General features: G+C 35.5%; 1 protein-coding gene across 2 annotated transcripts in view; it reads right to left on the bottom strand.

Annotated features, from left to right (window-relative positions):
- Nucleotides 1-24259, bottom strand: part of b3glcta (beta 3-glucosyltransferase a) — a 74451-nt gene continuing 50192 nt past the window's right edge. Inside the window, exons 5-15 of one of the 2 annotated variants that reach the window (XM_052616279.1) lie at nucleotides 19784-19860; nucleotides 19120-19231; nucleotides 17436-17572; nucleotides 17048-17111; nucleotides 12849-12980; nucleotides 8873-8942; nucleotides 7043-7156; nucleotides 4287-4386; nucleotides 4036-4155; nucleotides 2147-2291; nucleotides 1-502 (exon numbers count right to left, since the gene is read on the bottom strand). In XM_052616279.1, coding sequence (XP_052472239.1) covers nucleotides 344-502; nucleotides 2147-2291; nucleotides 4036-4155; nucleotides 4287-4386; nucleotides 7043-7156; nucleotides 8873-8942; nucleotides 12849-12980; nucleotides 17048-17111; nucleotides 17436-17572; nucleotides 19120-19231; nucleotides 19784-19860 — 1230 coding nt within the window. In that variant the 3' untranslated portion in view covers nucleotides 1-343. The remainder of the gene's footprint in view (nucleotides 503-2146; nucleotides 2292-4035; nucleotides 4156-4286; nucleotides 4387-7042; nucleotides 7157-8872; nucleotides 8943-12848; nucleotides 12981-17047; nucleotides 17112-17435; nucleotides 17573-19119; nucleotides 19232-19783; nucleotides 19861-24259) is intronic. The other variant, XM_052616281.1, reaches the window with a different exon arrangement.

The raw sequence follows: 24259 nt of genomic DNA, 5'->3' as shown, positions 1-24259 counted from the left end.
TTTAAGGCAACAGGATTTAAAGTTTATCATAAATTCCAATTATTATAATTCACACATAATTCAAATCTTTTAGAAAACAAAAGTGTTTAAAAATAAACCTACAAATAACCTTGAATAGGTCATGATAATCGTGTAATATAAATACTTCAGAAATGTTTCTCCAACATACATTTAAGACATGCAACTCCCAAGAAAACACTGTTAGGGACATTCATACAGACCAGAAGGCACCCTTTCAGTCATGTTTGTGCAAGATTCACAATATAGAAAACATACTAGAATGACACAGATCAGACATACACACATTACTACTCTCGCACATGCACACACACAAACGCAGACACTATAATTCCTCCTTAGTGCTTTTCTGTAGTCCTTCTGTGTGTCTGTTGTTCAGCAACCACTTGTTAAAAACCGCAACAGGGTCTATGTTCCAGTGTTTGTGAAAGGAAATGGGGGTCTGGTGGGCCAAAAACTCCTTTGAGTAATCTTCTGGACGAGCCTGAGGCAGAATACAAAATTAAACACAGGAGGAGATATGATTAGTGTTATCTAATGAAACTAACTTCCTGTTATCTAGTACATTAAAAGATAATATCTCTGAAAAAAGAACATCTCTCCACACACTGGCAAAATGATGTGAGGTTTGATTGAACTCTTATAAAAAGTCTTAAAGTAGTGGAAGTCGATGTTAAATTATTATTATTATATATATTTTTTTTTTTCAAGAAATACCTCAGAATGAACAAGTCTGGACCACTTTCTTAACATCTGCAAAGGTCAGCACTTTTAATTATTAATGGAGTTTAGGAAATATATACAGACCTGTACCATCTGTACTAAAAATTAACAATCTGTTTTTATTATATATTTTTTTTTAAATGCACAAAATGCATTGCTCACATAAATGTGTAGTTTGAACGCAGACAGACATGGTATCACCCAATCCAACTGAACTTTTCAAATCCTATCTGAGACATCCAGTCCACTGAAAAATGAAGACTGACGGGAAAACAAATGGCTCAGGTGTTGGGATACTTGCTGTGCTGCCTACACATTTTGTCCCATTTGATTAGTAGACAAAACACCATGGAACAACAATGTGTGCTGGCAGTAGGACAGGACAAGTACTGAAGGAGTCAGTTCATGTGCTGTATGTGCTTTGACCTAGATAAACTTCTGTAAACAACATGTTTGACAATACCATGAGAAGTTGGGTAAATCTGAAATCATATATATATATATATATATATATATATATATATATATATATATATATATATATATATATATATATATATATATTTTTATATATATATAAAGAAATACAATTTAAGTGAGTTATTATTACTAATATTTGTTTTATCAATACATATTTTGATAGATATGCAGCAGTGTGAGTGTAGGAAAAAAAAAAAAACCTTAAGTTATACTAGTTATACTTCTGGGAACAGAAATGTTGTAATGCATCCTAAGACGTCGGGTAACTGAAAATTAAATATAATTACAAATAAATATAAAATAATAACTAGATGAGTACAGTTTGTAGACAAACTTTAAGATGGCTTTAAGCCTAGTTTAATAGTTTTTTATAAGTTAAAATGACAGACTCACAGATATAGTTAAAACCAGCTAATTCAGTAAAAGAATACACAGCTGAAAAACAGCTAATATAACGGTCGAATCCAGCTGATTTAGTAAAACAGACAAAAAGCAACTGAAAGATAGCTAATATAAAAAAAAAAGTTTGGTGGTTATAGCTAGAAGAACGAGAAGAAGATTAGTAAGTTGGCTTTTTCAAGCCAGCTTAATAATAATAATAATAATAGCCAACAGTGTGTCGCTAGGAAAATTAATGATTTAAAATAGTTACACTTACACTACACAGGGCTAATAACCCTGAAAAATAAATTCTAAGAAGCTTGGAAAAATACATGTACTTCTACAACAACTTATAATAATAATAATAATAATAATATTGAATTCAAGTTTTGTAAAAAAAAAAAAAAAACAAAAAAAAAAAACGTTTTATTGTAGTGGTTCTAGGGTCAGTTTTAGCCTATAGCAATTATAGTTCGCTGAATATAAAAGAAAGGTCCATGATACATCCTCATTTAGATTAGGTAAAAAGTGTGTGTGTGTGTACCTGATGGAAGAGGGGACTGTGTGTGACAGGAACTCGTAGAGAATTGAGACACATTCCCAAAACCATGTCATCAGGAGCATCATTACTGTAGCACTTACAGCCGCTCGCCAACAGCTGGACCACAGCCTCTCGACTGAACACCATCCTGTATGAAAAAAAATAATGAAAGTGACGTGATGTGACGTGACATTCAGCCAAGTATGGTGACCCATACTCAGAATTCGTGCTCTGCATTTAACCCATCCGAAGTGCACACACAGAGCACTGAACACACACACACAGTGAACACACACCCGGAGCAGTGGGCAGCCATTTATGCTGCAGCACCCAGGGAGCAGTTGGGGTTCGGTGCCTTGCTCAAGGGCACCTCAGTCGTGGTATTGCCGGCTCGAGACTCGAACCCACAACCCTAGGGTTAGGAGTCAAACTCTCTAACCACTAGGCCATGACTTTCCCACAATGTATGAGACACGACACAGCAACACTTGACGTCTCCAATGCAGGATGTCCAAAAACATCTGTCATGTACAATTTGAATAGTTCTTTACTGAGCACTGTGATAGGAAATACTGATTTGTCATTGCAGGGTTTGTGAATCTCACACAAGAGATTGTTGCATGTGCACTAACAACACAGTCACTTACGGTAAGCTCATTTCTGCTGGAGTTGTTTCCAAATATGCTAGCAAATTGCACAGCATGTGGCCATTTATCTGTAGGGGGCCAAATTAGAGAGCTCAGGTGCCAATTGTAGTTAGCGCACTTTGTCGTCACTTCTGTAAACTGTAATGTTCCTCAGTCGTAATGGCAGTAGACTTACATTACCAATAAATGTTTGCACCCAATTATCTATTTATAGTACACCATTAGGCATGTGAAGACGTCACAGGGAGATTTTATATATATACATTATATACATATAAAGTAAATTATTTTAAGGCCCCCCAAACTGCATAGTTTCTCTGGTATTTCTGAATAGTTTCTCTGGTATCAATTATGATGCCTGATGCCTGTCTTCATAATTTTTTATTAAAATAAACTGGGAATATTCATAGATTTAATTTAACATGATGCAGTTTGTATTTACATATAATTCAAGAATCATATTTTGCATGTTTTTGCATGATTTTAGTTCACACCTTGATTTGTTTTTATATATAATCAAATGGTTCTAAAATAATGCAATTTGCTGCCAATCTAAAACAGGATTACACACTGAGACACCCATAATTTTCTTTTATTATTAAATGTTTACCATTATTCACTTTCTTTTTTTGAATATGCAGCAAATGAATTGCAAAAATTACGTTTTTACTCTTTTGGAGGCATTTGTCACTTGTAATCATGTCACATGGAATGAAAAAGTGTGCAACATCCTCAATTATTAAGTTTTTTTTTTCTTTACAAACTATAATTAATGCAATAAAATGAAATGATTGAAAACAACTGCTCTAAGTATTTTTTTATTTTAAAATCGCAGTGGTCTTGGAGTTCAAATTAGGGATGGATCAATATTAAATCTGTGAGCAATAATTACTTAAAAGGAAAAAAATTGTCAATTCAAATTCTATACCATTTAGTTTAAATACACATAAAAAATGAAAACCAATGCTCTTAAAAAGCTGTAAGTAAGTGTATGCATCACAATATTGCAAAATACAGCATGAAAAATAAACATTCATAGATACATAACAAATTTCCAGAAGACTGTTCGACGAGTATGCCAAAAGTAATCTAATTGTAAAAATAGAAGAAATGAGCATGCAAAATATCTTTAAATTATAACATTTGTAAAATAAAATGTTTATTTTTTTTTTATTTATCCTTAAAGTGTCCAGAACACATCAACTAATGTCAAAAGGCTGTTTTGAGTGTGTAGCAGGCACTCACCCCCCACCACCAGTGATGTAACTGTATCCTCCCTGTCCCAGTCCATACCCATAACGCTCTCCCAGACACACCGGCTCACTGGAGTCATAGCAGCTCAGCAAGGCCTGCAGTCTGGGCAAGCTGTGAGAACCAAACACATAATGCCACCCACTCAAGTGTAAATTGGTGCAAACACCACATATTTCTTACAAAATCATGCCATTTTCCAGAAAACAGGCATATTGTCTACATGTACACCCGAATTGCCTTACCTTATAAGAGTATCATCATCCACAATCAACAGCCAATCGGTCTTGGGCACATGACTGCTCAAATATCTCCTCAAGATAGCGAATGTTTTCCCACAGTGACCTGCAAGCGGAAAAAATTACTTAATATGTTGGAAGCATAAAGTACAAGAAAATTCAGCAAGCACCTGTCATATCCTCTACTAAACAATGTCCTCCAAATCCAGCTCATGTTTTTTTAATACCCAAAGGTGAGATGACTTTGTCTGACTTTGCTGAGATCTTCACATTCAGCTGTCCGAAGAAACTGCAAATTAACACACTGTCCGTCCACAGCCTGAATGAGAAATGGAATGAGAACAGGACGCCATATATCTATTATGTACTCTTCTGATAAGTACTGCAAACATGATGTGATATCACGATGTTTCCTAAGCAAACAATCAGATTGTGGTATTGAATAGACAATGTGCACCGTCAGAGGACAATAAAAGACAAGGGAAGACCCTGAAGGAACTGTACGCATAGTAGAAAAACAGAAACTGCACTGGTGAAAGTAATGTGAGAAAAGCACGAATGCATCAGCGACAATGAAGGCCGTAGGAAGAGAGCAGAACAAGATGTGCTGCTGTCAGACTTCACAGGGAGAACAGGAACCTCTCCACAACAAATATCACAGGTCCCTTTAGTGTGCCAGCCTGTCAGATAGCCTGCAGCCACCAGTTATATCCACCCTCAAGACAGTGATGAGGGGAGCAAGCAGCCATCCTGAGGTGAGACAGTGTGTACATCAGGACTGGCCATAATTCAGAGTGCTCCCTTTCAGTTCATGAGTGTGAATTTGAATTTAATTTCAACTGGAATGACAGAAAGAATTATTTACTGAACTGCATATCTAAGAAATTCAACACTTTACTTCCACCAAGGTCCACAAAAGTTATTTTATTATATATTCATAAGTACAAATATGAGTTGAAGCAAATATTATATAATTGTTAAATTATTTATATAACCATATAAGCAAATAAATTAATAAACAATTAATAACTTCTTCATTTTTATGGAAAAAATTGTTGTTTATTTGCCTGTGAGTGTGAAATCCACATATTCCTACATAAACACACAAATACTATATACATCTGTGTGTGTGTGTGTGTGTGTGTGTGTGTGTGTATAAAATACACATTTCATAAAGAATTGGAACATCTCTCTCTCATGTGTGTATAGATACATTTTATTAAATATATAATTAAATTAATTAAATGACAATTACCTTGATTTATATTGTTTAATATTATGTGGTTATTTCTCTGTGTGTATAAATCTATATCTAAATATGAGGATGAAAGACATAAAGACAGATTCTAACAACGTTAGAATAACAGACAGATAGAAGAAGAGAACGATAGGTTGACCGGTTACATAATACAAATAGATAGAACAGATGGATGGATGATTGAACGGTAGATTGAAAAATAGATAAAATGATAGTCAGAACATCTTACGACTGAACGATAGTCAGAACAATAATAGATAGATTAAAAAATATAGATAGGTAAACTAGTGTCTCTGATCTCTCTGAACTTCAAACACAGCCTCATTTTCATCGTCTTCTGTCAATGATTAAAAGCAAAAATCCTGCTATGATTGCTTTGACATCAGGTGAGAATAAGAAAGAAAATTTGGTGAATCCATTGGAGAAGGTTCTTAGTCACAAACATCATGTCAAATTAACACTCTTATGGATAAACAAGTAGGCAGAGCTTTGTAGAGTATCAAACAAAAGGGAGAAGGTGATCAAACGAAGGACTGACCCATCAGAAGCTACCTGAAATAAAGTTTTCCTTTTAACTGAGTGTTAGAAAAACCCCACAGGAAAGAGAAACATCATGAGTGCAGGAGTGCTGGAGGGGTTTCTATTAAAGTATTTGTCATCATTTAAACGGACAAATTAGCAAAATGAAAGACTCCAGTACAGAAAATGAAGATGTCCACCCCAGTGTGTGGCTCTGATTGGACTTCCTGCTCTAATCAGAAGTGAAACACTTCAGCATCAGACTTCACTTCAACATGATAATCAGATTTGTATGCCATGGAAGTGCAGCTTATCAGCCTGTGGCTCGGCTTGGCAGGATTAGAAAGCAATACTGAAAGCTGACCCTACAGCACACCGCATTTACTGACTGCTTCTTGTGTTAACATGTTCAATTTCAATCTAATCAGCAAAAAAAAAAATGTATCCCAAAACTTGAATCAAATCAGAATTCCACAAAAAAAAAAACATTTTAAACTCTATCAGCCAGTGCATCGCAATATCTGAGATCTACAACAAACACATGAAGCTCCAGGACAAAAGACATTTGCATTCACATCCATAATATACCTCCATTTAATCTGTCCTCAGAATCATAAAGTTCCAGAAAGCCTCCACTGGATCCAGCATGAAGTGCTAGACATTTTATGTACACATCAGAGATCTTGATCTTATTTTATTTATTTACAATTAGTTGTTTAACAGTATCATATTTGTGAAATCATCTGTTGAAATCTGCAGTAAACTATATTAATGAAAACTGTAATGACTGGCAATGGTTAACATTTTTTTTTGTAGTGAGCCACGTCTCACATTTCAATGCATTACATGCCATTTAAAATATCGTAAAATTATGACACCCAAGATCTTAAATCACCTGTTAGCCATTCTATTTGGTGATTTAAGAATAAATCTCACTTTCGGTATGATGTGAAGATCAATTATAAAAATATAAATGACCACTCACCCCTTTCTGTGTTTGGCACTCCCAGATTAATGGTGGGTATAGAAGGATCGGCATAATCACTGTAATACTCCAGCAGAGATGCTTGTTTAGCCCATGTTTTCTTCACCACAGGAACTGTTGTATGGGAAAAGAATCAATCAACACTTCAACACATAACAGATAAGTCCCACAATCCTCAGACCGCTGTTTTATCTTCTAGGGCCGACAGTGATCAACGTCTAATATTAATGATCTTGGATATTGTTTTTTAATGCTGACCTCTGGAAACAAACACATGATGCAAACCCAATCCATTCTAATGCCATCATGTCTAAACCACAAGCATCTGCAGTAGTAGAACAGCATTTTGCAGATAAGAGAGCATCAGATTTGTAACAAACTGTTCCAACTGATGCCTCCATTTATAACAAGACTTGTGGATGCAGCAGTTTCATCTAAAAATAATTGAAGGGGGAAATATCATCCTTCTAATACCATCCTTAAAACTCCTCAAAGTGACTAGCGAGAGATAATTATGATAATCGGCGCAATTAGATGCAACTGATGAGTCAGTTGGTTCGGCGTTGAGGGATTTTTTTCTCTTTCCCAGATGGTTCTCTGAATTCAAACTTCAACACTTGATCGGTCTCATTAAGTTTGAATTGATGCCTGGTGGTTAGCGACTGCCCAGAGTTGCTGTGAAGGGCTATACTAGTGGAGAGAAGACTGGAGTGACGTCACCTTGGCACTCAATGTGGAGTCACTTCGGAGGTCAAACAGTTATGCTTTCTGAACTGTTAAAAAGAGAAGACGTCAGACTTCATCAGCAGTGACGTGCAGCGCTCCAGGCACCACACATAACTTTTCGCACACTATCACTAAGTGCTCTTGTTAAGAATGGGAGGACCCATAACACTGTTTATCAGTTATCAGAGCTGTTGAAATTTGATATTCGCACTAAATAACACCAACTAATTCACACATAAGAAGAAATCAACAGATGCAAGGAGTAAGCCTATTCGGTGAAACCTGTGCGCATTAACATTTACTGTAACTGTATAGAGATAGCATACTAATGAGCAAGCAATGAACTCTCGCTATATAATCACTAAAAAGCTGTCCATCATCTTAAGACCCGTTCACACCAAGAACGATAACTATAAACATAACTATAAAGATAACGATATTAGCAGCGACACCAGTAAACAATATCGTCTGTTTATTCTAAGCAGACACGCGTCTGCTGCTTTAAATTCTCGAGCTCATTACAGCAGGATTGATTCTGGTTGGTTGGTAATGTTTTTATCATTTATCAGAAAAAATAAATCGTTCTGAAAGTGATTCGAACGATATCGTTTCTCTGTGCCTTTATCGTTATAGTTGTGGTGTGGACTTTGCTATTCTTTAATATTGAGAACGATTTTTAGAACTTTATCTATGCCGTTATCTTTATAGTAATTGTGCTTGGTGTGAACGGGCCTTTAGTCGCAATCTCGTGAAGTTTTGATATTATTAGAGGGTTCGTGAGCTTGAAAAACTCAGCACTGGACAAAAACTCTGGTGTTTTGAGCGATGAGTTTTTTCTAAATTAAAAACCTCTTGAACCTTTTTCAAGAAATCAACAGATATGTCTGGGATTGGCTACATTATTCAATGCTGCAAAAAACACAATGTAAATAGAAAACTTTTGACACTATCCAGAGTGCAAACACAAATATAAATTGGATAGTTTGCCAGATCTGTTTCGCCAATATGATAGTGAAAAGAGAATATCCCACAAGCACCCACAGTATCAATGGCTATGGCAATGTATGTGTTAGGGGCACTGATTATCAGGAACATACCACTCACCTCTGTCGGAATGGAACTTCTTACAAGTTTTCACTGCTACAAAGATGCTGTCGCTCTTAACAGGCTGGTCCTGGGGACACACGGGTGAAGAGATTAAAAAATGTAAATAATGTTACATAGTCATCCCTGTGCAATTATTCTGACAATTTAAATACTTATTTACTGTGCAGAGCTTTGTAAAAAGTAAGAACACTGCTAGAAAAGTTATTTTGTTTTTTCTACAACTTACTTTTGGACACACAGATACTGAACTGGTATTAACTGAACAAATAAAAGGCTGATCATAAAATATAATTAAATAAATGACAATTGGAGTGTACAACTGTACACCATATAACCATATTTTAGGAACAGATGGTTAGTAAACCTTTACATTTACCAATATATCAAGGGTCTCAAATTAGAATCATATTAGTTTAATAATTATAGAAGGCCACACCCTATAAAGACCTCAGTAACCTGTATTAGGTCTGATCAAAATCATTAAAATACAAGTAAAACTATTAAAACTAATTGGAACAAAGCTGAAATAAAATAAAATAGAAATAATAGAACATTTTAAATGTTTCCTTGGTAACTAACTGAAATAAATTTAAGTTGAAATACTAAAATTATTAAACTGAAATAAAATAAATTAAAGCTAAAAATAAATATTGAAAAAACAATAACATTTAAATTATAAAAATGTATTATTCATTATTAATACAATTACTTACATTTAAACTAAATTGAAAATTTAAAACTGAAAATAAAAAAATAAAATTAAATAATAGTATATAATTCTCTGTTATGAGTAGGAGTACAACTATCTAAAAATGGAAAGGATGCAGATAACTGTGCAATAAACAGATTAAATTAGCTGCACTACACTTAAAATAGAGAATATTATAATACTACATTTGGGAGTGAATTATTTCTTACAGGCCATGAAACTAATTATTTTTATTCCAGAAATATATTCTCATTACCATGACAAAGTAATTATTTAACTGTTTGTTAATTGTTTATTTGTGACAATTTGTTAAGCATCATATAAGTGATGATTCAGTCTCTGTTGTTGAAACTGCACCTGTGAAGTCACATCAGTCACAATTTTAATTTTGGAGGTGTCTCATTAATGTGAGGAATATTCCACATTAGTGTGTTTAGTCACCCTTCATAAACCATTCTAATTTGCCACTGTGAATCACAACAGGTGTTTCCAGACCATCAGCAAATGTCAGGGTTATACTTGCAATGCAACATTACCAACCAAGTTCATTACCTCACAAGTCATTTTTACTTGCAAAGATGCAAGCTTTAAGAGTCACAAACTGTAATGGAAGTTGTTTATTCTCAGGAAACATCTGCCCTTCCAAATCAAACTTGTAATTTTCACCACTCAACAGACAATGCAGTCCAACTTCTTTTAGTATTATGCCAGTGTGTGTTTCTGTGTATTTCTGGTTGAGGTTTTGGTTCTGGATTTAAGGAGAGCATGCCAAGGCCTGATAACCGTAACTTAGGTAAAAGTGCTCAGCACTGCTTCAGGGAGCTATTGCTTTGATCTGAGCCCACTGTGAATATTAAATTCCAAGAGAATCTGGATGTTGTTGTCAGAAGAGATGACACATTGGGGCAGGAGAGGACAGCTAGTCCTGACTGAAACAACCTGATAATTCTGGTGCCCTTTAGAATAGCCTGAAGTGAAGACAGCTGTTGGAAACAGGCATGGTTATTTAAAAAATTTGGTGTCCCTTAATCTTTTTGTAGGATAAAAAATATTACATACAGAAGATATTTTGTTTTCTTATTTTATAGCAGAGAATAAATAGGTATCATATCGATCACAAGTACAGTGTGGAGTACCACAAGGCTCAGTACTAGGACCATTGCTATACACAGTTTACATTACCCTTGGGAGATATCATCAGGAAACATGGTAGCGTTCATTGTTATCCTTGTGATACTTAGCTCCATAATGTATATTACCATGGCCCAGCAATACACACCAATCAGCAAAACTGAAACCGATGTTATTGGACCAAAAACCTCCACATGTAATGACCTAGAACACTGTCAAACACTTGGCTGCTCTGTCAATTCTTCATTATCAGTTAGGAACCTAGGTGTGCTATTTGATAGAAATCTTTCCTTTGAAAAACATATTTCTAGAATTTGTAAAACCACAGTTTTTCATCTTAAAAATATATCTGAATTACAACCTATGTTCTCAATGTCAAATGCAATCTTGCTAATTGTTTAATTTCTTGAATTTCCTCAGTAATTGAGTGAGCTCAAAAATCACATTCATATGCAATCTCAAAACTCTTGCCATTTGATAATACGTAGAATATAAAAATCATTCATTAAAGGATTATTAGGCAGCATTAGGTCAACCAGAACCTAGAGACGACCTCTACAAGCCTGAATGTCAGCACCATATCAACTAGATGAGCCCCAGAGACAGATCCCCCGTGAAGACCTCATCAACTAGACGGCCATTGGGACATGACCACGGGAACCAGACAAGTCTTCTGCCCATATTGTCAGCTTGATTGCACAGTCACTATTAGAACAGAGCTGAACTGGATGATATCACTAAATCATCAATGAACTGACCTTAACTGAAAAATTGACAAATGTTTGTTATTATTCTCTTGCATTACTGACAAACTATTTTCCCCTTTTGACACTATAAAGCTGCTTTAAAATGATCTGTATTTTATAATGAACTATATTCACAAAGCTGACTTAAAAAACAGCATAAAATATAAATATTTTCTTTTGTTTTTACTTACTGTTTATTTAGATTTTTTTCTGATTTTAGATTTTTTTTTCTTCTGTATAATATTTGCAATTAAAACCACGAAGTGACCCTTAAAATCAATTAGAATTTAATGTTTATAATGGAAACAGTTAAAAGATGCAACTGATGGTGATATACTATGTGAACATACAGTATTATTGTTTTATTATATATTATTATTATTATTATTTTGTTTTATTTATAAATGTTACAAATTATAAAACATAAATACATACTTTTATTTTAGTGTTAATGTATTTTTTTGTGTGTGTTTTTCCTTTAAAAATTTGTTTTAATGTAATTTCATCTTCTCAGTGTAGCACTCACAATTGTCTGCATGTGTGAAAGAAGGTGACCAAAATGGAAATAAGGAGGTTAAATCCTTGATGCAACTCGAGGTATAAAAGCTTGTGAAATAAGACACGGTAGTTCACTCAATTCATAGCATGCTGGGATAGCAGTTTATAATATAATGTTTTCAAAAGAAACCACAAAGTGGCACTTAAAATCAATGAGATTGTAATGATCCATAATGGAAACAGGCGACTGACACTTTAATGTGCTTGATGGTGATGTATGTGAGCAACCCAACTTCACATATTCATAGTCACTTGAGTAGAGTTTAAAGCATAACAATTATGCAGTGAACACATGGTTGCAGTCTTCAGACTTAAACAGGATGAAAAGCCTCATGACCAGCATAGGATTAGAATAAATGAATCTTAATTTATTTTAATTCGAAATATAGAGGTATAATAAGCGACCTGTTGAAACATCCTCTTTATCATTATAATGTACTGATGTGCTCAATCAATTTTCCAAATATTGCGTAAACACAAGATTAGATGCGCTGTTGCTTAAAGGAAAACATTATGTACCAAATAAATAACTGCACTGCTTTTATCTTAAATGGATAGCATTATCTTAAAGACTTTCTTCCGTGGAGCACACACACACACAAACACTTTTTTTAAACTAAAAGTAATATGATATTCTTTCACACAGGTGCAAACCCTGACACTCCATTTCATTTATTCATTCAGCAAATGCTTTTATCCTTATTTTCATTACAAATCACATTCATCGCTTCTACCCAAGGTTTGCCCTTTCTCCCTTGTCAGCCTTCTCCACATACTGATTAGGTGTGTGTGCCAGGTGTGTTAAGTGCCTGGTGTGGAGGTTACCTACACACACTGGTGAATGGTTGCTGACAGTGGTGGCACAGTGTTGAGCTCTTGGATTGTGCTCTGGTAGCGTGCAAAGTTCTGGAACCCCTGTCAGACGAGGTCCCTTTCCATCCTCCCAAATGTACAGTGCAACCTGCAGGAGAAAATAAAGGAGAATTTAATAAAATGCAATACTTTTAAAGAATCTGTTCTTCCAAAAATGTAATTTTGCAGCTCATTTTCTCACCTTACTGTATATAAGATTTAAACGAGTTTGTTTCTTCATCAGAACAGATTTGGAGAAATTTGATTTTACATCAATTACAAACCAATGGATTCTCTGCAGTGAATGGGTGCCGTCAGTATGAGAGTCCAAACAACTGATAAAATCACATCACAATAATCCAGTTCCCCAGTTTCTACAGTAAAAAATTATATTCCCCGATATACTTGTTTAGAACAGTTTTAGCTTGTAAATAGGGCTTGATCTGTGTATATCTCTCTCCTGATTCAGATCAGATCACTTTTTAACTCAAAAAAGTACAATAATGGATAAAGAACTCATATTTTAGCTGGAAGCCTTTCACTTTACAATATGTTAATTGAAGGACTGGAGTTGAGTGGATTGCTTGTAGATTATTATGTTTTAAGCTAAATTTCCATATCTGTTCTGAAGGAGGAACAAACTCATTTACATGTTAGGTGACATAAGGGTGGGTTTTCAGCAAATGTACTCATCCTCATTTTGCTCCAAACCTATTTTTTTCTTCTTCTGTCGACAACAAAATAAGATACTTTGGAGAATGTTTCAACTGTTTTAGTTTATACAATAAAAGACAATGGGATGGTTCCCCATTGAAACGTTTTGTAAAATATATTTTGTTGTCCATAGACAATTTTTAATTTGCAATGTAATGAGGATGAGTAAATTACAGAATTGTCACTTTAGAGTGACTGACAATGAAATAAAACCATTTTGATCTAAAACGTTGCAGCCAAATTGAAACCTGAAGCATTCCATGAGCACCATGATATGTTAAGAAGAATGGAACATACAGTAACAGTACTTTAAATAAAAGTTATTGTTTCTGTATATAAAGATAGATCTCCCACACATGAAAATGAGATTCTCAAGATGTATCCAATAAATTATCTGAGTCTGTCATCAGCTCTGCAGGGAAAGAGTTACAGAAGAAAAACACACTAAAACAGAAGGTACAGTGAAGGTGTTTTTTTTTTTTTTTTTTTTTGGGGACTATGGGGATTAGATGAGCAGAATCCAATTTTTTTTTTTAGATGAATTTTGTGGAAAGAGAGCTAGAGAGACTGAGGGAGAGGGAAATAGGGAACAGGAAGGTGGAGATAACAAAATGTTCCTCTACTGTCAGAGCTATTCCAGTTAAAAGGTGAAATGAGGGAATGATTACAGAGCTTCTTTTTCCACAACAACGACAAGGCACTCACAGTACAAACATGGTGTATGCCAACTTTATGACATTTCAAATATGTCAGCTTTCTGGAACACTTGTATTTAACCAGTCAACTGTGCCAATGAACGGTCATTTTGATGTTGAAAAGTTTGAGGTCAGTAAGAAGGTTTTTAAAAAAAAAAAAAAAAGAAATTAATGTTTTCATGCAGCAAAGAGAAAGGGAAAGTAAAGAAATTTGTAATGCTCCAAAAAATTCTATTTAAAAAATATGCTGTTCTTTTGATCTTTCTATTCATCAAAGAATCCTGGAATTTATGTTTTCAACATTGATACGAAATTATTTTTGAGCACCAAATAGCATGTTAAAAAGCATATTCGAATGATTTCTGAAGGATCATGTGACACTGAAGACTGGAGTAAAGGCTGCAGAAAATTCTGCTTTGTCATCACAGGAATAAATTATATTTCAATAAAAAGACACAACATAGGTCAAATGAAGCGCTAAGGAGCGGTCTTTAATTACTCAGTAAAAACCAGGGCCTTTATTCTTAAAGAATCCTCTCAGAGAGCTGCTAATAAGGCTTAAAAAGTATATGTAGGAGTCTTAGCTAAAGAACAATTTAGCTCCAATCAGAGAGCAACCAAAGCAAAGAAAAAACTAAAACTTTCCTCTTAGTGAGGAGTCAGGGCTGACCCGTTTGTACCTATGGCACAGTCTTTAGACTTGACCATCTATTTTCAAGGTTTGTTTTCCGTGCGTGACTCAATGCAGCTTGTGGGCTTGACTCTGTTGCACATTCATATAGACTGTATTCGAGATGCTACTGTAAGCTGCTGCTTGAATGGGTCATTTCAAGACACACACAAGCAAACACAGTTGTCAGTCCCTAAAACTGCCAGTGTGAACATGGCCATAGTTACTTTAGTGATTACTTTCATTTCTGGCACTATGGCATTTTTAAACTGCCGGAGATGTTAGTGTGTCTCTAATAGCATCTGTCATGATCACTGAACACATCAAACACAATCATTGCACGTGCACTGCATCTAATGCATTGCATTGCATCTAATGTGTAGAGTCTTATTAACTCACTGTAATGCATTGAGTGCAATGCATCTCTTCTCCCTCTTCACGTTTCGTAGATCTTCTCCACTGCCAAAGAAACTCTTAAGCCTATTAAAAGTCCTCATCAGTACTTGTAACAATTTTGGACATTAAGAGCTCTTTTAAGGGTTAAGATGCTTTCTGAATTACATTTTTCATTACTAGGATATTTTTTTATAAATTTTAAGAGGAAATGCCCACATTTCTAAGAATTTTGTCACTAGGAGCATCTCTTAGAATCTACTTATAATTTTCATGAATATGGGCTCAGGGTTCTCCAAACCTGCTCCTGTCTGTAATTAAATAGCCCTGAACACCTTGATTAGCTGGTTCAGTTGTGCTTAATTAGAATCTAACGAGAGCAATCTTATGTTTTTTGGACAACCTGCTTAGAACTTAAAAGCAGTTTGTTATAAAAAAAATTTTATAAGTTGTGCCGAAACTACTCTTGTGCCCTCAGGTCATGCTTGTTATAACACATACCAAGTTTGGTCAAAAACCACTGAAGCTTTGTGGAAGCGTACTGTAGCCTCAGGTCCATTTCTGCACAAACTTCGTCAAATTCGTTACGGTGCTTGACAAAAATGGTTTGGTAAAGCTTTTGATAACTTGTTGCCAGCATTGTATGAAGATGCTCTGAGACAATTTTGGTGAATATTGTCTAGGACGAGTTTGGATTATTTATTTATTTATTTCACCAAATTCAAAGAAATTTACATTTTAGTATGTATTAAACTCGGCATGAGCCAGGAAATCAGAAGAAAAATAATTTTCAAAAGTTATTAGCAGAAACATGAGTGCAAATTTGCCTAAATTGTGCCTATTGGGGGCGCCTGAGAGTTTGAGATCGAGAATGCAAATATTTTGACTGTCCTCTATCTGTGTGTTAAATTTCATAACTTTTCCTCAAGTGGTTCTATGGACTACCATAGACTTTTGCAGCAACAGCAGCAGCAGAAGAAGAAGAAGGAAAAGGAGGAGGAAGAGAAAAAGAATGAGAAGAAGAAGTAGTTGTAGAAGAAGAATTTAAATTTCAATTTAAGAAGAACAACAAAAAGAAGAAGAGGAGGAAGAAGAATAGCAGTTACAATAGGTGCTTTTGGTGCTTGGCCCCTAAATATATTAAAATATAAAACAGTTGTGCTGCTTCATTATATACATAAATGTTTCTGAAATTAAATGTTCATTAGCCATTCATTGCTTAATGCTGAAGGCAAATAAGAACGTTTTATCATGTTTGCCTTTCTATTACTAATTGGACTAATATAAAAGCAATCGTTATAATACTTTCTGTATACATTAATTCCTTCATTTAACCGCTCTATCTGATTATTATACAGACTTATATCTGTATTAAACAGCTGTATTATATCTGTATTAGACAGAACTGTTAATGACGACGACAAACAAGAGAGAGACTGTGAGCACTGCGTGCGCTCAGGCGCTGCCGCTCTCGGCACCATCCAAATAAAAGTCCCGCTTCGAACACATCGACCAAGCAGAAAAACAGATCATTTGAAAAAAATGCCAAATATCAGCCAATATATCGGCCTTGGCGATATATCTGTCGACCACTATTAGACACTTCAATCTACAGTTAAAAGATCATGAAACTAATTTCAAATAACAATATACAGTCAGTCAATCATCATTCCAAAATATACTGTACACCTTAAAGATTCTCACCTCATGTTTCAGATCTATGGTGAAGTCCGATTTTAATGGCTCCTCTTCTATTTTGCTTGTCAAACTAAAATGTCAAATAACTAAAATTAGTGAACTACAAGGGAAGATCCAACATATATAATAAATAAAAAACACAGGACCTGTTTATACATAGGAATTCGTAGGTCCAAAAAATACCATGAAATACCACCTTAACACCATTTTTTAGTACCATGGTATACTCTATATCAAACTACCATGGCATCAGATATAATCACTTTCCAAATGCAAAGATTCCAGCTTTGAAAAACTGTTCAGAAAACTTGTACGAGTAACAAAATGAAATAGTATTAATACGTATCTTCTGAACTCAGGAAACCAGCAGTTCAGCTGAGGGTGTCTTTCTAACCTGTTGATCAGAGAGATGCTAAGAACCCATCCTGCAGAGAAGTCTGGGTACTCGAAAGCCGCAGGGTTTTCAGAGAAAGCATAATGATGGATGATGGTGGACTCCTCATCATGCAGAGGCTTACCAAGAAACCACTCCTGAGAACAAATGTGAAGATCAGTCAGACTGCGATGGTCATCTCAGGCTAAATCACAGCGTAGCAGATGTTATGGTCTGGTGGTCTCAGACTATTCATTCAGACATGAATATATTACAGCTTGATTTTAACCAGTTTACAAAATTCTTGAGGTTATTTCCACAACACAGTCAAAACAGCAATCAAATTTAGCGGCTATGGAAGCATCTCCAACACAAAATATAATTATTATAAAATTAATTGTAAATTGTTATCTCACAATTCTGACTTTCATCCTCAGAATTAAGAGTTTGTAACTCACAATTTGAAGTTATAGGCTCATAACTGCAAGGTTACATCTTGCAATTCATTTTTTTTTTTCTGTAACAGAATAAAAAAATAAAAAAGGTACTGTAATTATGACTTTTTAACTCTTCTTTTTGCGAGTTTATATTTTACAGTTCTGAGAATAACAAGAAGAAAGGATAAATTGTGAGATAAAAAGTTATAATTATTTTCTTTTTTTTTCTGTGGTGGAAATAAGCTTCCACAGGCTTCCGCTACAGTGATATTGTCATTACTAAAAAAAAAGGGGGACAGGGGGGTTGACTTAATTTTATTGTTTTTCTTGTGTGCTGTGCTAAACAGCTTACTGTCGTGTTGAATGCACTGTGCATCTGACTCATCATAATGTAGTTCACATATAACACATAATTTAAATATGGATTACTTATTCAGTGTTAAATGCCATTTATGAGGACAACTACAAAACTGCGATGAGAAATACAGTAAAGTAAAACCTGACAAAGTGACACATTTTAAACAGATCCTCTAAGTCAAATGTGCAGGTGAAAAAGATTCGGTCAGGGAATTCATCAAATTTATTACGCTCACACATTTAAATAAAACAAATAGGATGAACTAGTTGAGTTTGTGGGCTTGGCGTTGTATTTTTGACATCAATTAGCATCAATTTTAAGAGAATAACAACTGCAAATTAAAAGGTTATCACTTCTGTGCAATGTTGCAATTGCAATTGCTGTTAGGAGGGTTTTAACAGTGATAAAGCAGCATTATGTATAGTCATTTAGTGCAAACGCATTTCATCTTTTCACTTTTCTATGACAAGATCAGACTGCAAATACATTTCTCAGAACAGCTTTCAGCATGATATGCTTACACCCTTGGGCCTGACATTCAAAAGAACTCATGCTGTCATCATTTAATAATAATAATAATAATTTAAAAAAATACTAAAACACATTGGGATCTCACTGATAAATAGAGCTAGGAGGAGCACAATTCTAAATCTGTTAAAGACTATGGTAATTCTACAGGTAGCAGAATGGTCAGATTTTAAGGGATTGTTAGTGCATATAGTGTTTTAATGAGTAGAAATGTGTGGAACCCATTTTAATAACCTCACTTTAGCTCAAAATTATTGGTGAACAGAAAGGTTTATGAACACCATGATGGAACATGGATAATAAAACACTATAACATACTATTTCTAATCTTGCTAAATATGAAGAAATATGATTTATTTGGCTCGATATGAAAAGTTCTTACTTTTCTGCAGTCAAATCTTTGGAGGACTTCTTGGAGTTTATGAAGTTTCACTCTGGTGTCCTCCTCTAGAAACATGATCCAAGACGAGTTCTTGCCAAACAGTGATGATAAACTAGAGGATAAAAAAAACATTCTGCATTATTAAGAAACTTTATACCAGTTTAGACAAACATACCAACAGACTATAGTCATTCATAATTAGTTTGTGCATCAGTGGTGGGATTTCTTATTAAATAAATTATTGCTGCAAGTTAAATTTTTACACCAGCAGGTGATGAAAAGAGATTAATAAATCAGTCACCGAATTGTTCAAATGATTTGTTCATAAACACTAGATTCATTCAGTGTCTGTTTTATAAATGAGTCATTGAATCGTTCACTCAAACAATTTGTCCGAGAGTATGGATTCATTCAGGAACTTAATCAGTAAAGTCCTTGTAAGTGAGTCAATGAATCATTCAATCAATTGAATCATTGAAAATACTGATTCATTCAGGAACCACTACTGTGTGACAAGCACTCTATGACTCCAAAAACATCAACAACACAGGAATCTTGAACAAGAGTTCTACACAACAGTAATACGAAATGAAACAAACTAAACCTTATCGACTGAGATTTCACCAAGCTGAATGTTGGTAATATCAATATGTGCAGCACTTACTGAGGCAGTAGTGGGAGAATGCTCCAGTCTCCCTCATTGTCTGTCAGTGTGTGCAGAAGCAGGATGACAGGGGGACTCTGAAAGAGACAAACACTATTACAGCAACTGGCAGATAAAGAAAAATGGGAAGATACTGTGAGAACAGATATCAAGACAGTTTGTTTGATTTGAGACAGTAGTTTACTCACAGGGTAACAGCCAGTGAAAGAGCAGAAGAGAGCTCCGTTTAAGACACAGACCATTCACAGCAATAAAGACTACTTTAATGATAAAGTTTGGGGTTGGTAAGAATTGTTAATTTTATTTCTTAGTTTTTGTATTATTTTTTTTAAGATATCTCTTATGTTAATCAAAGCTGCATTTATTTGATCAAAAATTCAAGTAAAACCAGTAATATGAAATGTATTTATTTTTTACAATTTAAATAATTTAAAATAACCTTTCTCTCTTATGTGTAACATTGTAAAAAAAAACATTTACTGCCACTTTTGATTAAAATAAGACATGTTTTCTAAATAAAAGTTACAAACTTACAACTCGAGACATTTTTACTCTTAAGATGAATTTCAAAATCAAAATCCCTTCAGCACTAACATTTTCAGCATAGGGCTATTTACATCTGTGATTTTAATAGGAGTGATAATGAATCAGATGAGAGAGTGTTCATGTTCAAAACTTCCTTCTTAATACAGCGGATACAGAAAAGAATTAGCCCCCTTTTGTTTTGTCCAGCTGTATTTACTCAGTGTAACTTTGAACATCCAAGTGAACAATATAACACCAAACTATCAGAAAAGAAAAAAAAGGATCACCTTTGTATCAGTATTTTGTTGAACCACCTTTTGCTTTAATTACAGCCTTTAGTCTGTTGGGTAATGTCCCTAATATTTTTGCACATCTAGACTTTGCAATATTTGCTCACTCTTTTTTTGCAGATATGCTCAAGTTCAGTTTAATTTGATGGTGACCATTTGTGTACTGCAGTCTTCAAGTCATTCCACAGACTAGGTCATGCAAGGACATTCACCTTTTCTCCTTCAACCAATGTGTGCTCAGATGTGTGCTTTGGTTCAATGTCATGTTGAAAGGTAAACCTTCTTTCATTTGATACATTTCTGGCAGAGGACAGCAGATTTTTCTCAGGAATTTGACAGTATTTTGCTGCATTCATTTTTATTTCTATCCTGACAAGCGCACCATTTCCTGCTGCAGAGAAACACCCCCAGAACATGATATTTCCACCTAAATGCTTTACCGTACATATGCCGTTATTTGGACGGTGAGCTGTATTGGATTTCCTCAAGAACTATTGTTTGGTGTTGAGGCCAAATAATTCAATTTTAGTCTCATCTGCCTCATAATCTTCAGATTGCATTTTGGCAAAGCTCAGTGGTGACTGCATGTGACTATTCTTGAGGAATTGGCTTTTTCTTCCCATACAAGCCACATTTGTGGGAGAATTTGTGATATTGTTTCATACAATGACAACTCTTTGTCATAAATTCCTGCAGCTGTTTCTGAGTTGCTGTAGGCCTCTTGGTTGCCTCTCTGATCAGTTTCCTCCTGGCTCTTTCATCCAGTTTTGAGCGATGTCCCAATCACAGAGGGTATGTGTTGTTCCAAATACCCTCTCCTTCACTGTGGTTCTAGGCATTGATAAAGCCTTTGCATTGTTTTGTATCCATCTCCTGACTTTTGCCTGTCCACAGCTTTATCCTGGAGATCTTTTGACAGTGCCTTGCCATCCATAATTGATTGTTTGCTTCAGTTGCATTGCCAAGGACTGAAATGCTCCAGCAAAAGCTATTTTCATGCTGAGCTAATCAAAATGACCACAGCTGAAAGTCAAATGGCTCTGTGTGCCACTGAGAAGGTGATTAGCTACACCTGATTGAGGTTACAAGTCATTTTTAGGAGAGGGGTGACCCTTTTTCCAACTCAGCGATTCTGTTTCTTTATTGTATATCCTTTTATTCTTCTGACATGTTGGTGTTATATCAGCTAAATACAGCTGGATAAAAGGAAACCGTGTCAGTCTTCATTTCAGGTTGCAAAGCAAAAAGATGTGATTATTTTAAGTGTGTTTGGGGGGGGGGGTGATTATTTTCTATACCCACAGTATATTACAAATGTGCCCTCAAAACTTTATTCTTATCTCTAAAGAGACACATGAATGACTTAATATAGATCGGAGGACTTTGTGACATCCACTGTGTCTTCATTCAGCTCATCAGCATGTGAACGGAGCAAAAAGGGATTTTGATTACGCTGTGACTCAAGGCGACAACGAAGATAGGGGTCGGTGTAACCTTGCTACCTTATGTTACCTCAGATGGTTGCCTTGGTTCAATCACATGGCGGCCAGAGACCGGAGCGGCGCGAAATTAACACTCTAATCTTAGATGTGACTGATCTGTCTGTCATGGGAAGAGAAAGTGTAAAAACAGACATAAGCTTGCGTATAGCAAGTTCACTGAATCTAGTTTGTCCTATCATATTCATTGGTAAATAAATAGTTCTACCATCAACATTTCTCTTTTCAGTCATCTGTTCAGTAATTAACCTTTGTGCTATTTTCAGGCTAACGTTTTTTTGCAAAAATGCTTTTAACCTAAAATGGGTACAAACATGCTTTAGGTGAAAAATAGGCTTGAGACAATATGGACTATAAAATGAACCATTAGTAATCTATTCTTAGCCAAACAGCTGGACTGATAGCTTCAAAAAATACTTAATATGTTAAATAAGATGCATGTTATGTTTTGACCAGCAACAACCAATTTACAGCAGAGAATAGTCAATGTAACCATTAAGCCAATATTTTATGATTGTATAATGTCATAAAAAAAACACAAAGCCAGCAGGCAGCATCTAAACAGCATTTTAAAAGGGCTAATGTCAGGTCAAACCAATACAAATCATTAGAAGGATGCGTTTCAGTTGTGAGGTCAGACTGACTTAGCCAATGTTCTCTGCCCATCGGCCTGATTACCAGAGAGACTGGGACAAACATAACACATTGCACTGCCCTGCTAAAGGGTGCTTGGTTTAATCATGTCTGTGCATCCGAGTAAATAATTAGGGCAAATTTGAGCTAATGGATGAAACGAATTACAGCCTCCTCATCATCTGCAATGAATTACCCAGTTGACTTTTCCAAGTCATTTGCAATTACAGAACTCCTTCCACAACTTATTGCATGAACCTGAAAGCATTATATGTGACCCTGGACCACAAAACCAGTCTTAACAAGTCGCTGGGGTACATTTTTAGCAATAGCGCATTGTATGGGTCAAATTTATCAATTTTTATGCCAAAAATCATTAGGATATTAAGTAAAGATATTTTGTACATTTCCTACCATAAATACAGGTCCTTCTAAAAAAATTAGCATATTGTGATAAAGTTCATTATTTTCCATAATGTAATGATAAAAATTAAACTTTCATATATTTTAGATTCATTGCACACCAACTGAAATATTTCAGGTCTTTTATTATTTTAATACTGATAATTTTGGCATACAGCTCATGAAATCCCAAAATTCCTATCTCAAAAAATTAGCATATTTCATCTGACCAATATGCACTCAATACTTGGTCGGGAATCCTTTTGCAGAAATGACTACTTCAATGCAGCGTGGCATGGAGGCAATCAGCCTGTGGCACTGCTGAGGTGTTATGGAGGCCCAGGATGCTTCGATAGCGGCCTTGAGCTCATCAAGAGTGTTGGGTCTTGCGTCTCTCAACTTGATCTTCACAATATCCCACAGATTCTCTATGGGGATCAGGTCAGGAGAGTTGGCAGGCCAATTGAGCACAGTAATACCATGGTCAGTAAACCATTTACCAGTGGTTTTGGCACTGTGAGCAGGTGCCAGGTCGTGCTGAAAAACGAAATCTTCATCTCCATAAAGCTTTTCAGCAGATGGAAGCATGAAGTGCTCCATAATCTCCTGATAGCTAGCTGCATTGACCCTGCCCTTGATAAAACACAGTGGACCAACACCAGCAGCTGACATGGCACCCCAGACCATCACTGACTGTGGGTACTTGACACTGGACTTCAGGCATTTTTGGCATTTCCTTCTCCCCAGTCTTCCTCCAGACTCTGGCACCTTGATTTTCGAATGACATGCAAAATTTGTCCAAAAGTCCAGTGCTGCTTCTCTGTAGCCCAGGTCAGGCGCTTCTGCCGCTGTTTCTGGTTCAAAAGTGGCTTGACCTGGGGAATGCGGCACCTGTAGCCCATTTCCTGCACACGCCTGTGCACGGTGGCTCTGGATGTTTCTACTCCAGAATCAGTCCACTGCTTCCGTAGGTCCCCCAAAGTCTGGAATCGGTCCTTCTCCACAATCTTCCTCAGGGTCCGGACACCTCTTCTCGTTGTGAAGCGTTTTTTGCCACACTTTTTCCTTCCCACAAACTTCCCACTGAGGTGCCTTGATACAGCACTCTGGGAACAGCCTATTCGTTC

This window comes from Carassius gibelio, chromosome A15 (assembly GCF_023724105.1).
Source record: "Carassius gibelio isolate Cgi1373 ecotype wild population from Czech Republic chromosome A15, carGib1.2-hapl.c, whole genome shotgun sequence".
In the NCBI taxonomy this organism is placed as follows: Eukaryota; Metazoa; Chordata; class Actinopteri; order Cypriniformes; family Cyprinidae; genus Carassius; species Carassius gibelio.
This window is presented reverse-complemented; position numbering and strand designations above follow the sequence as displayed.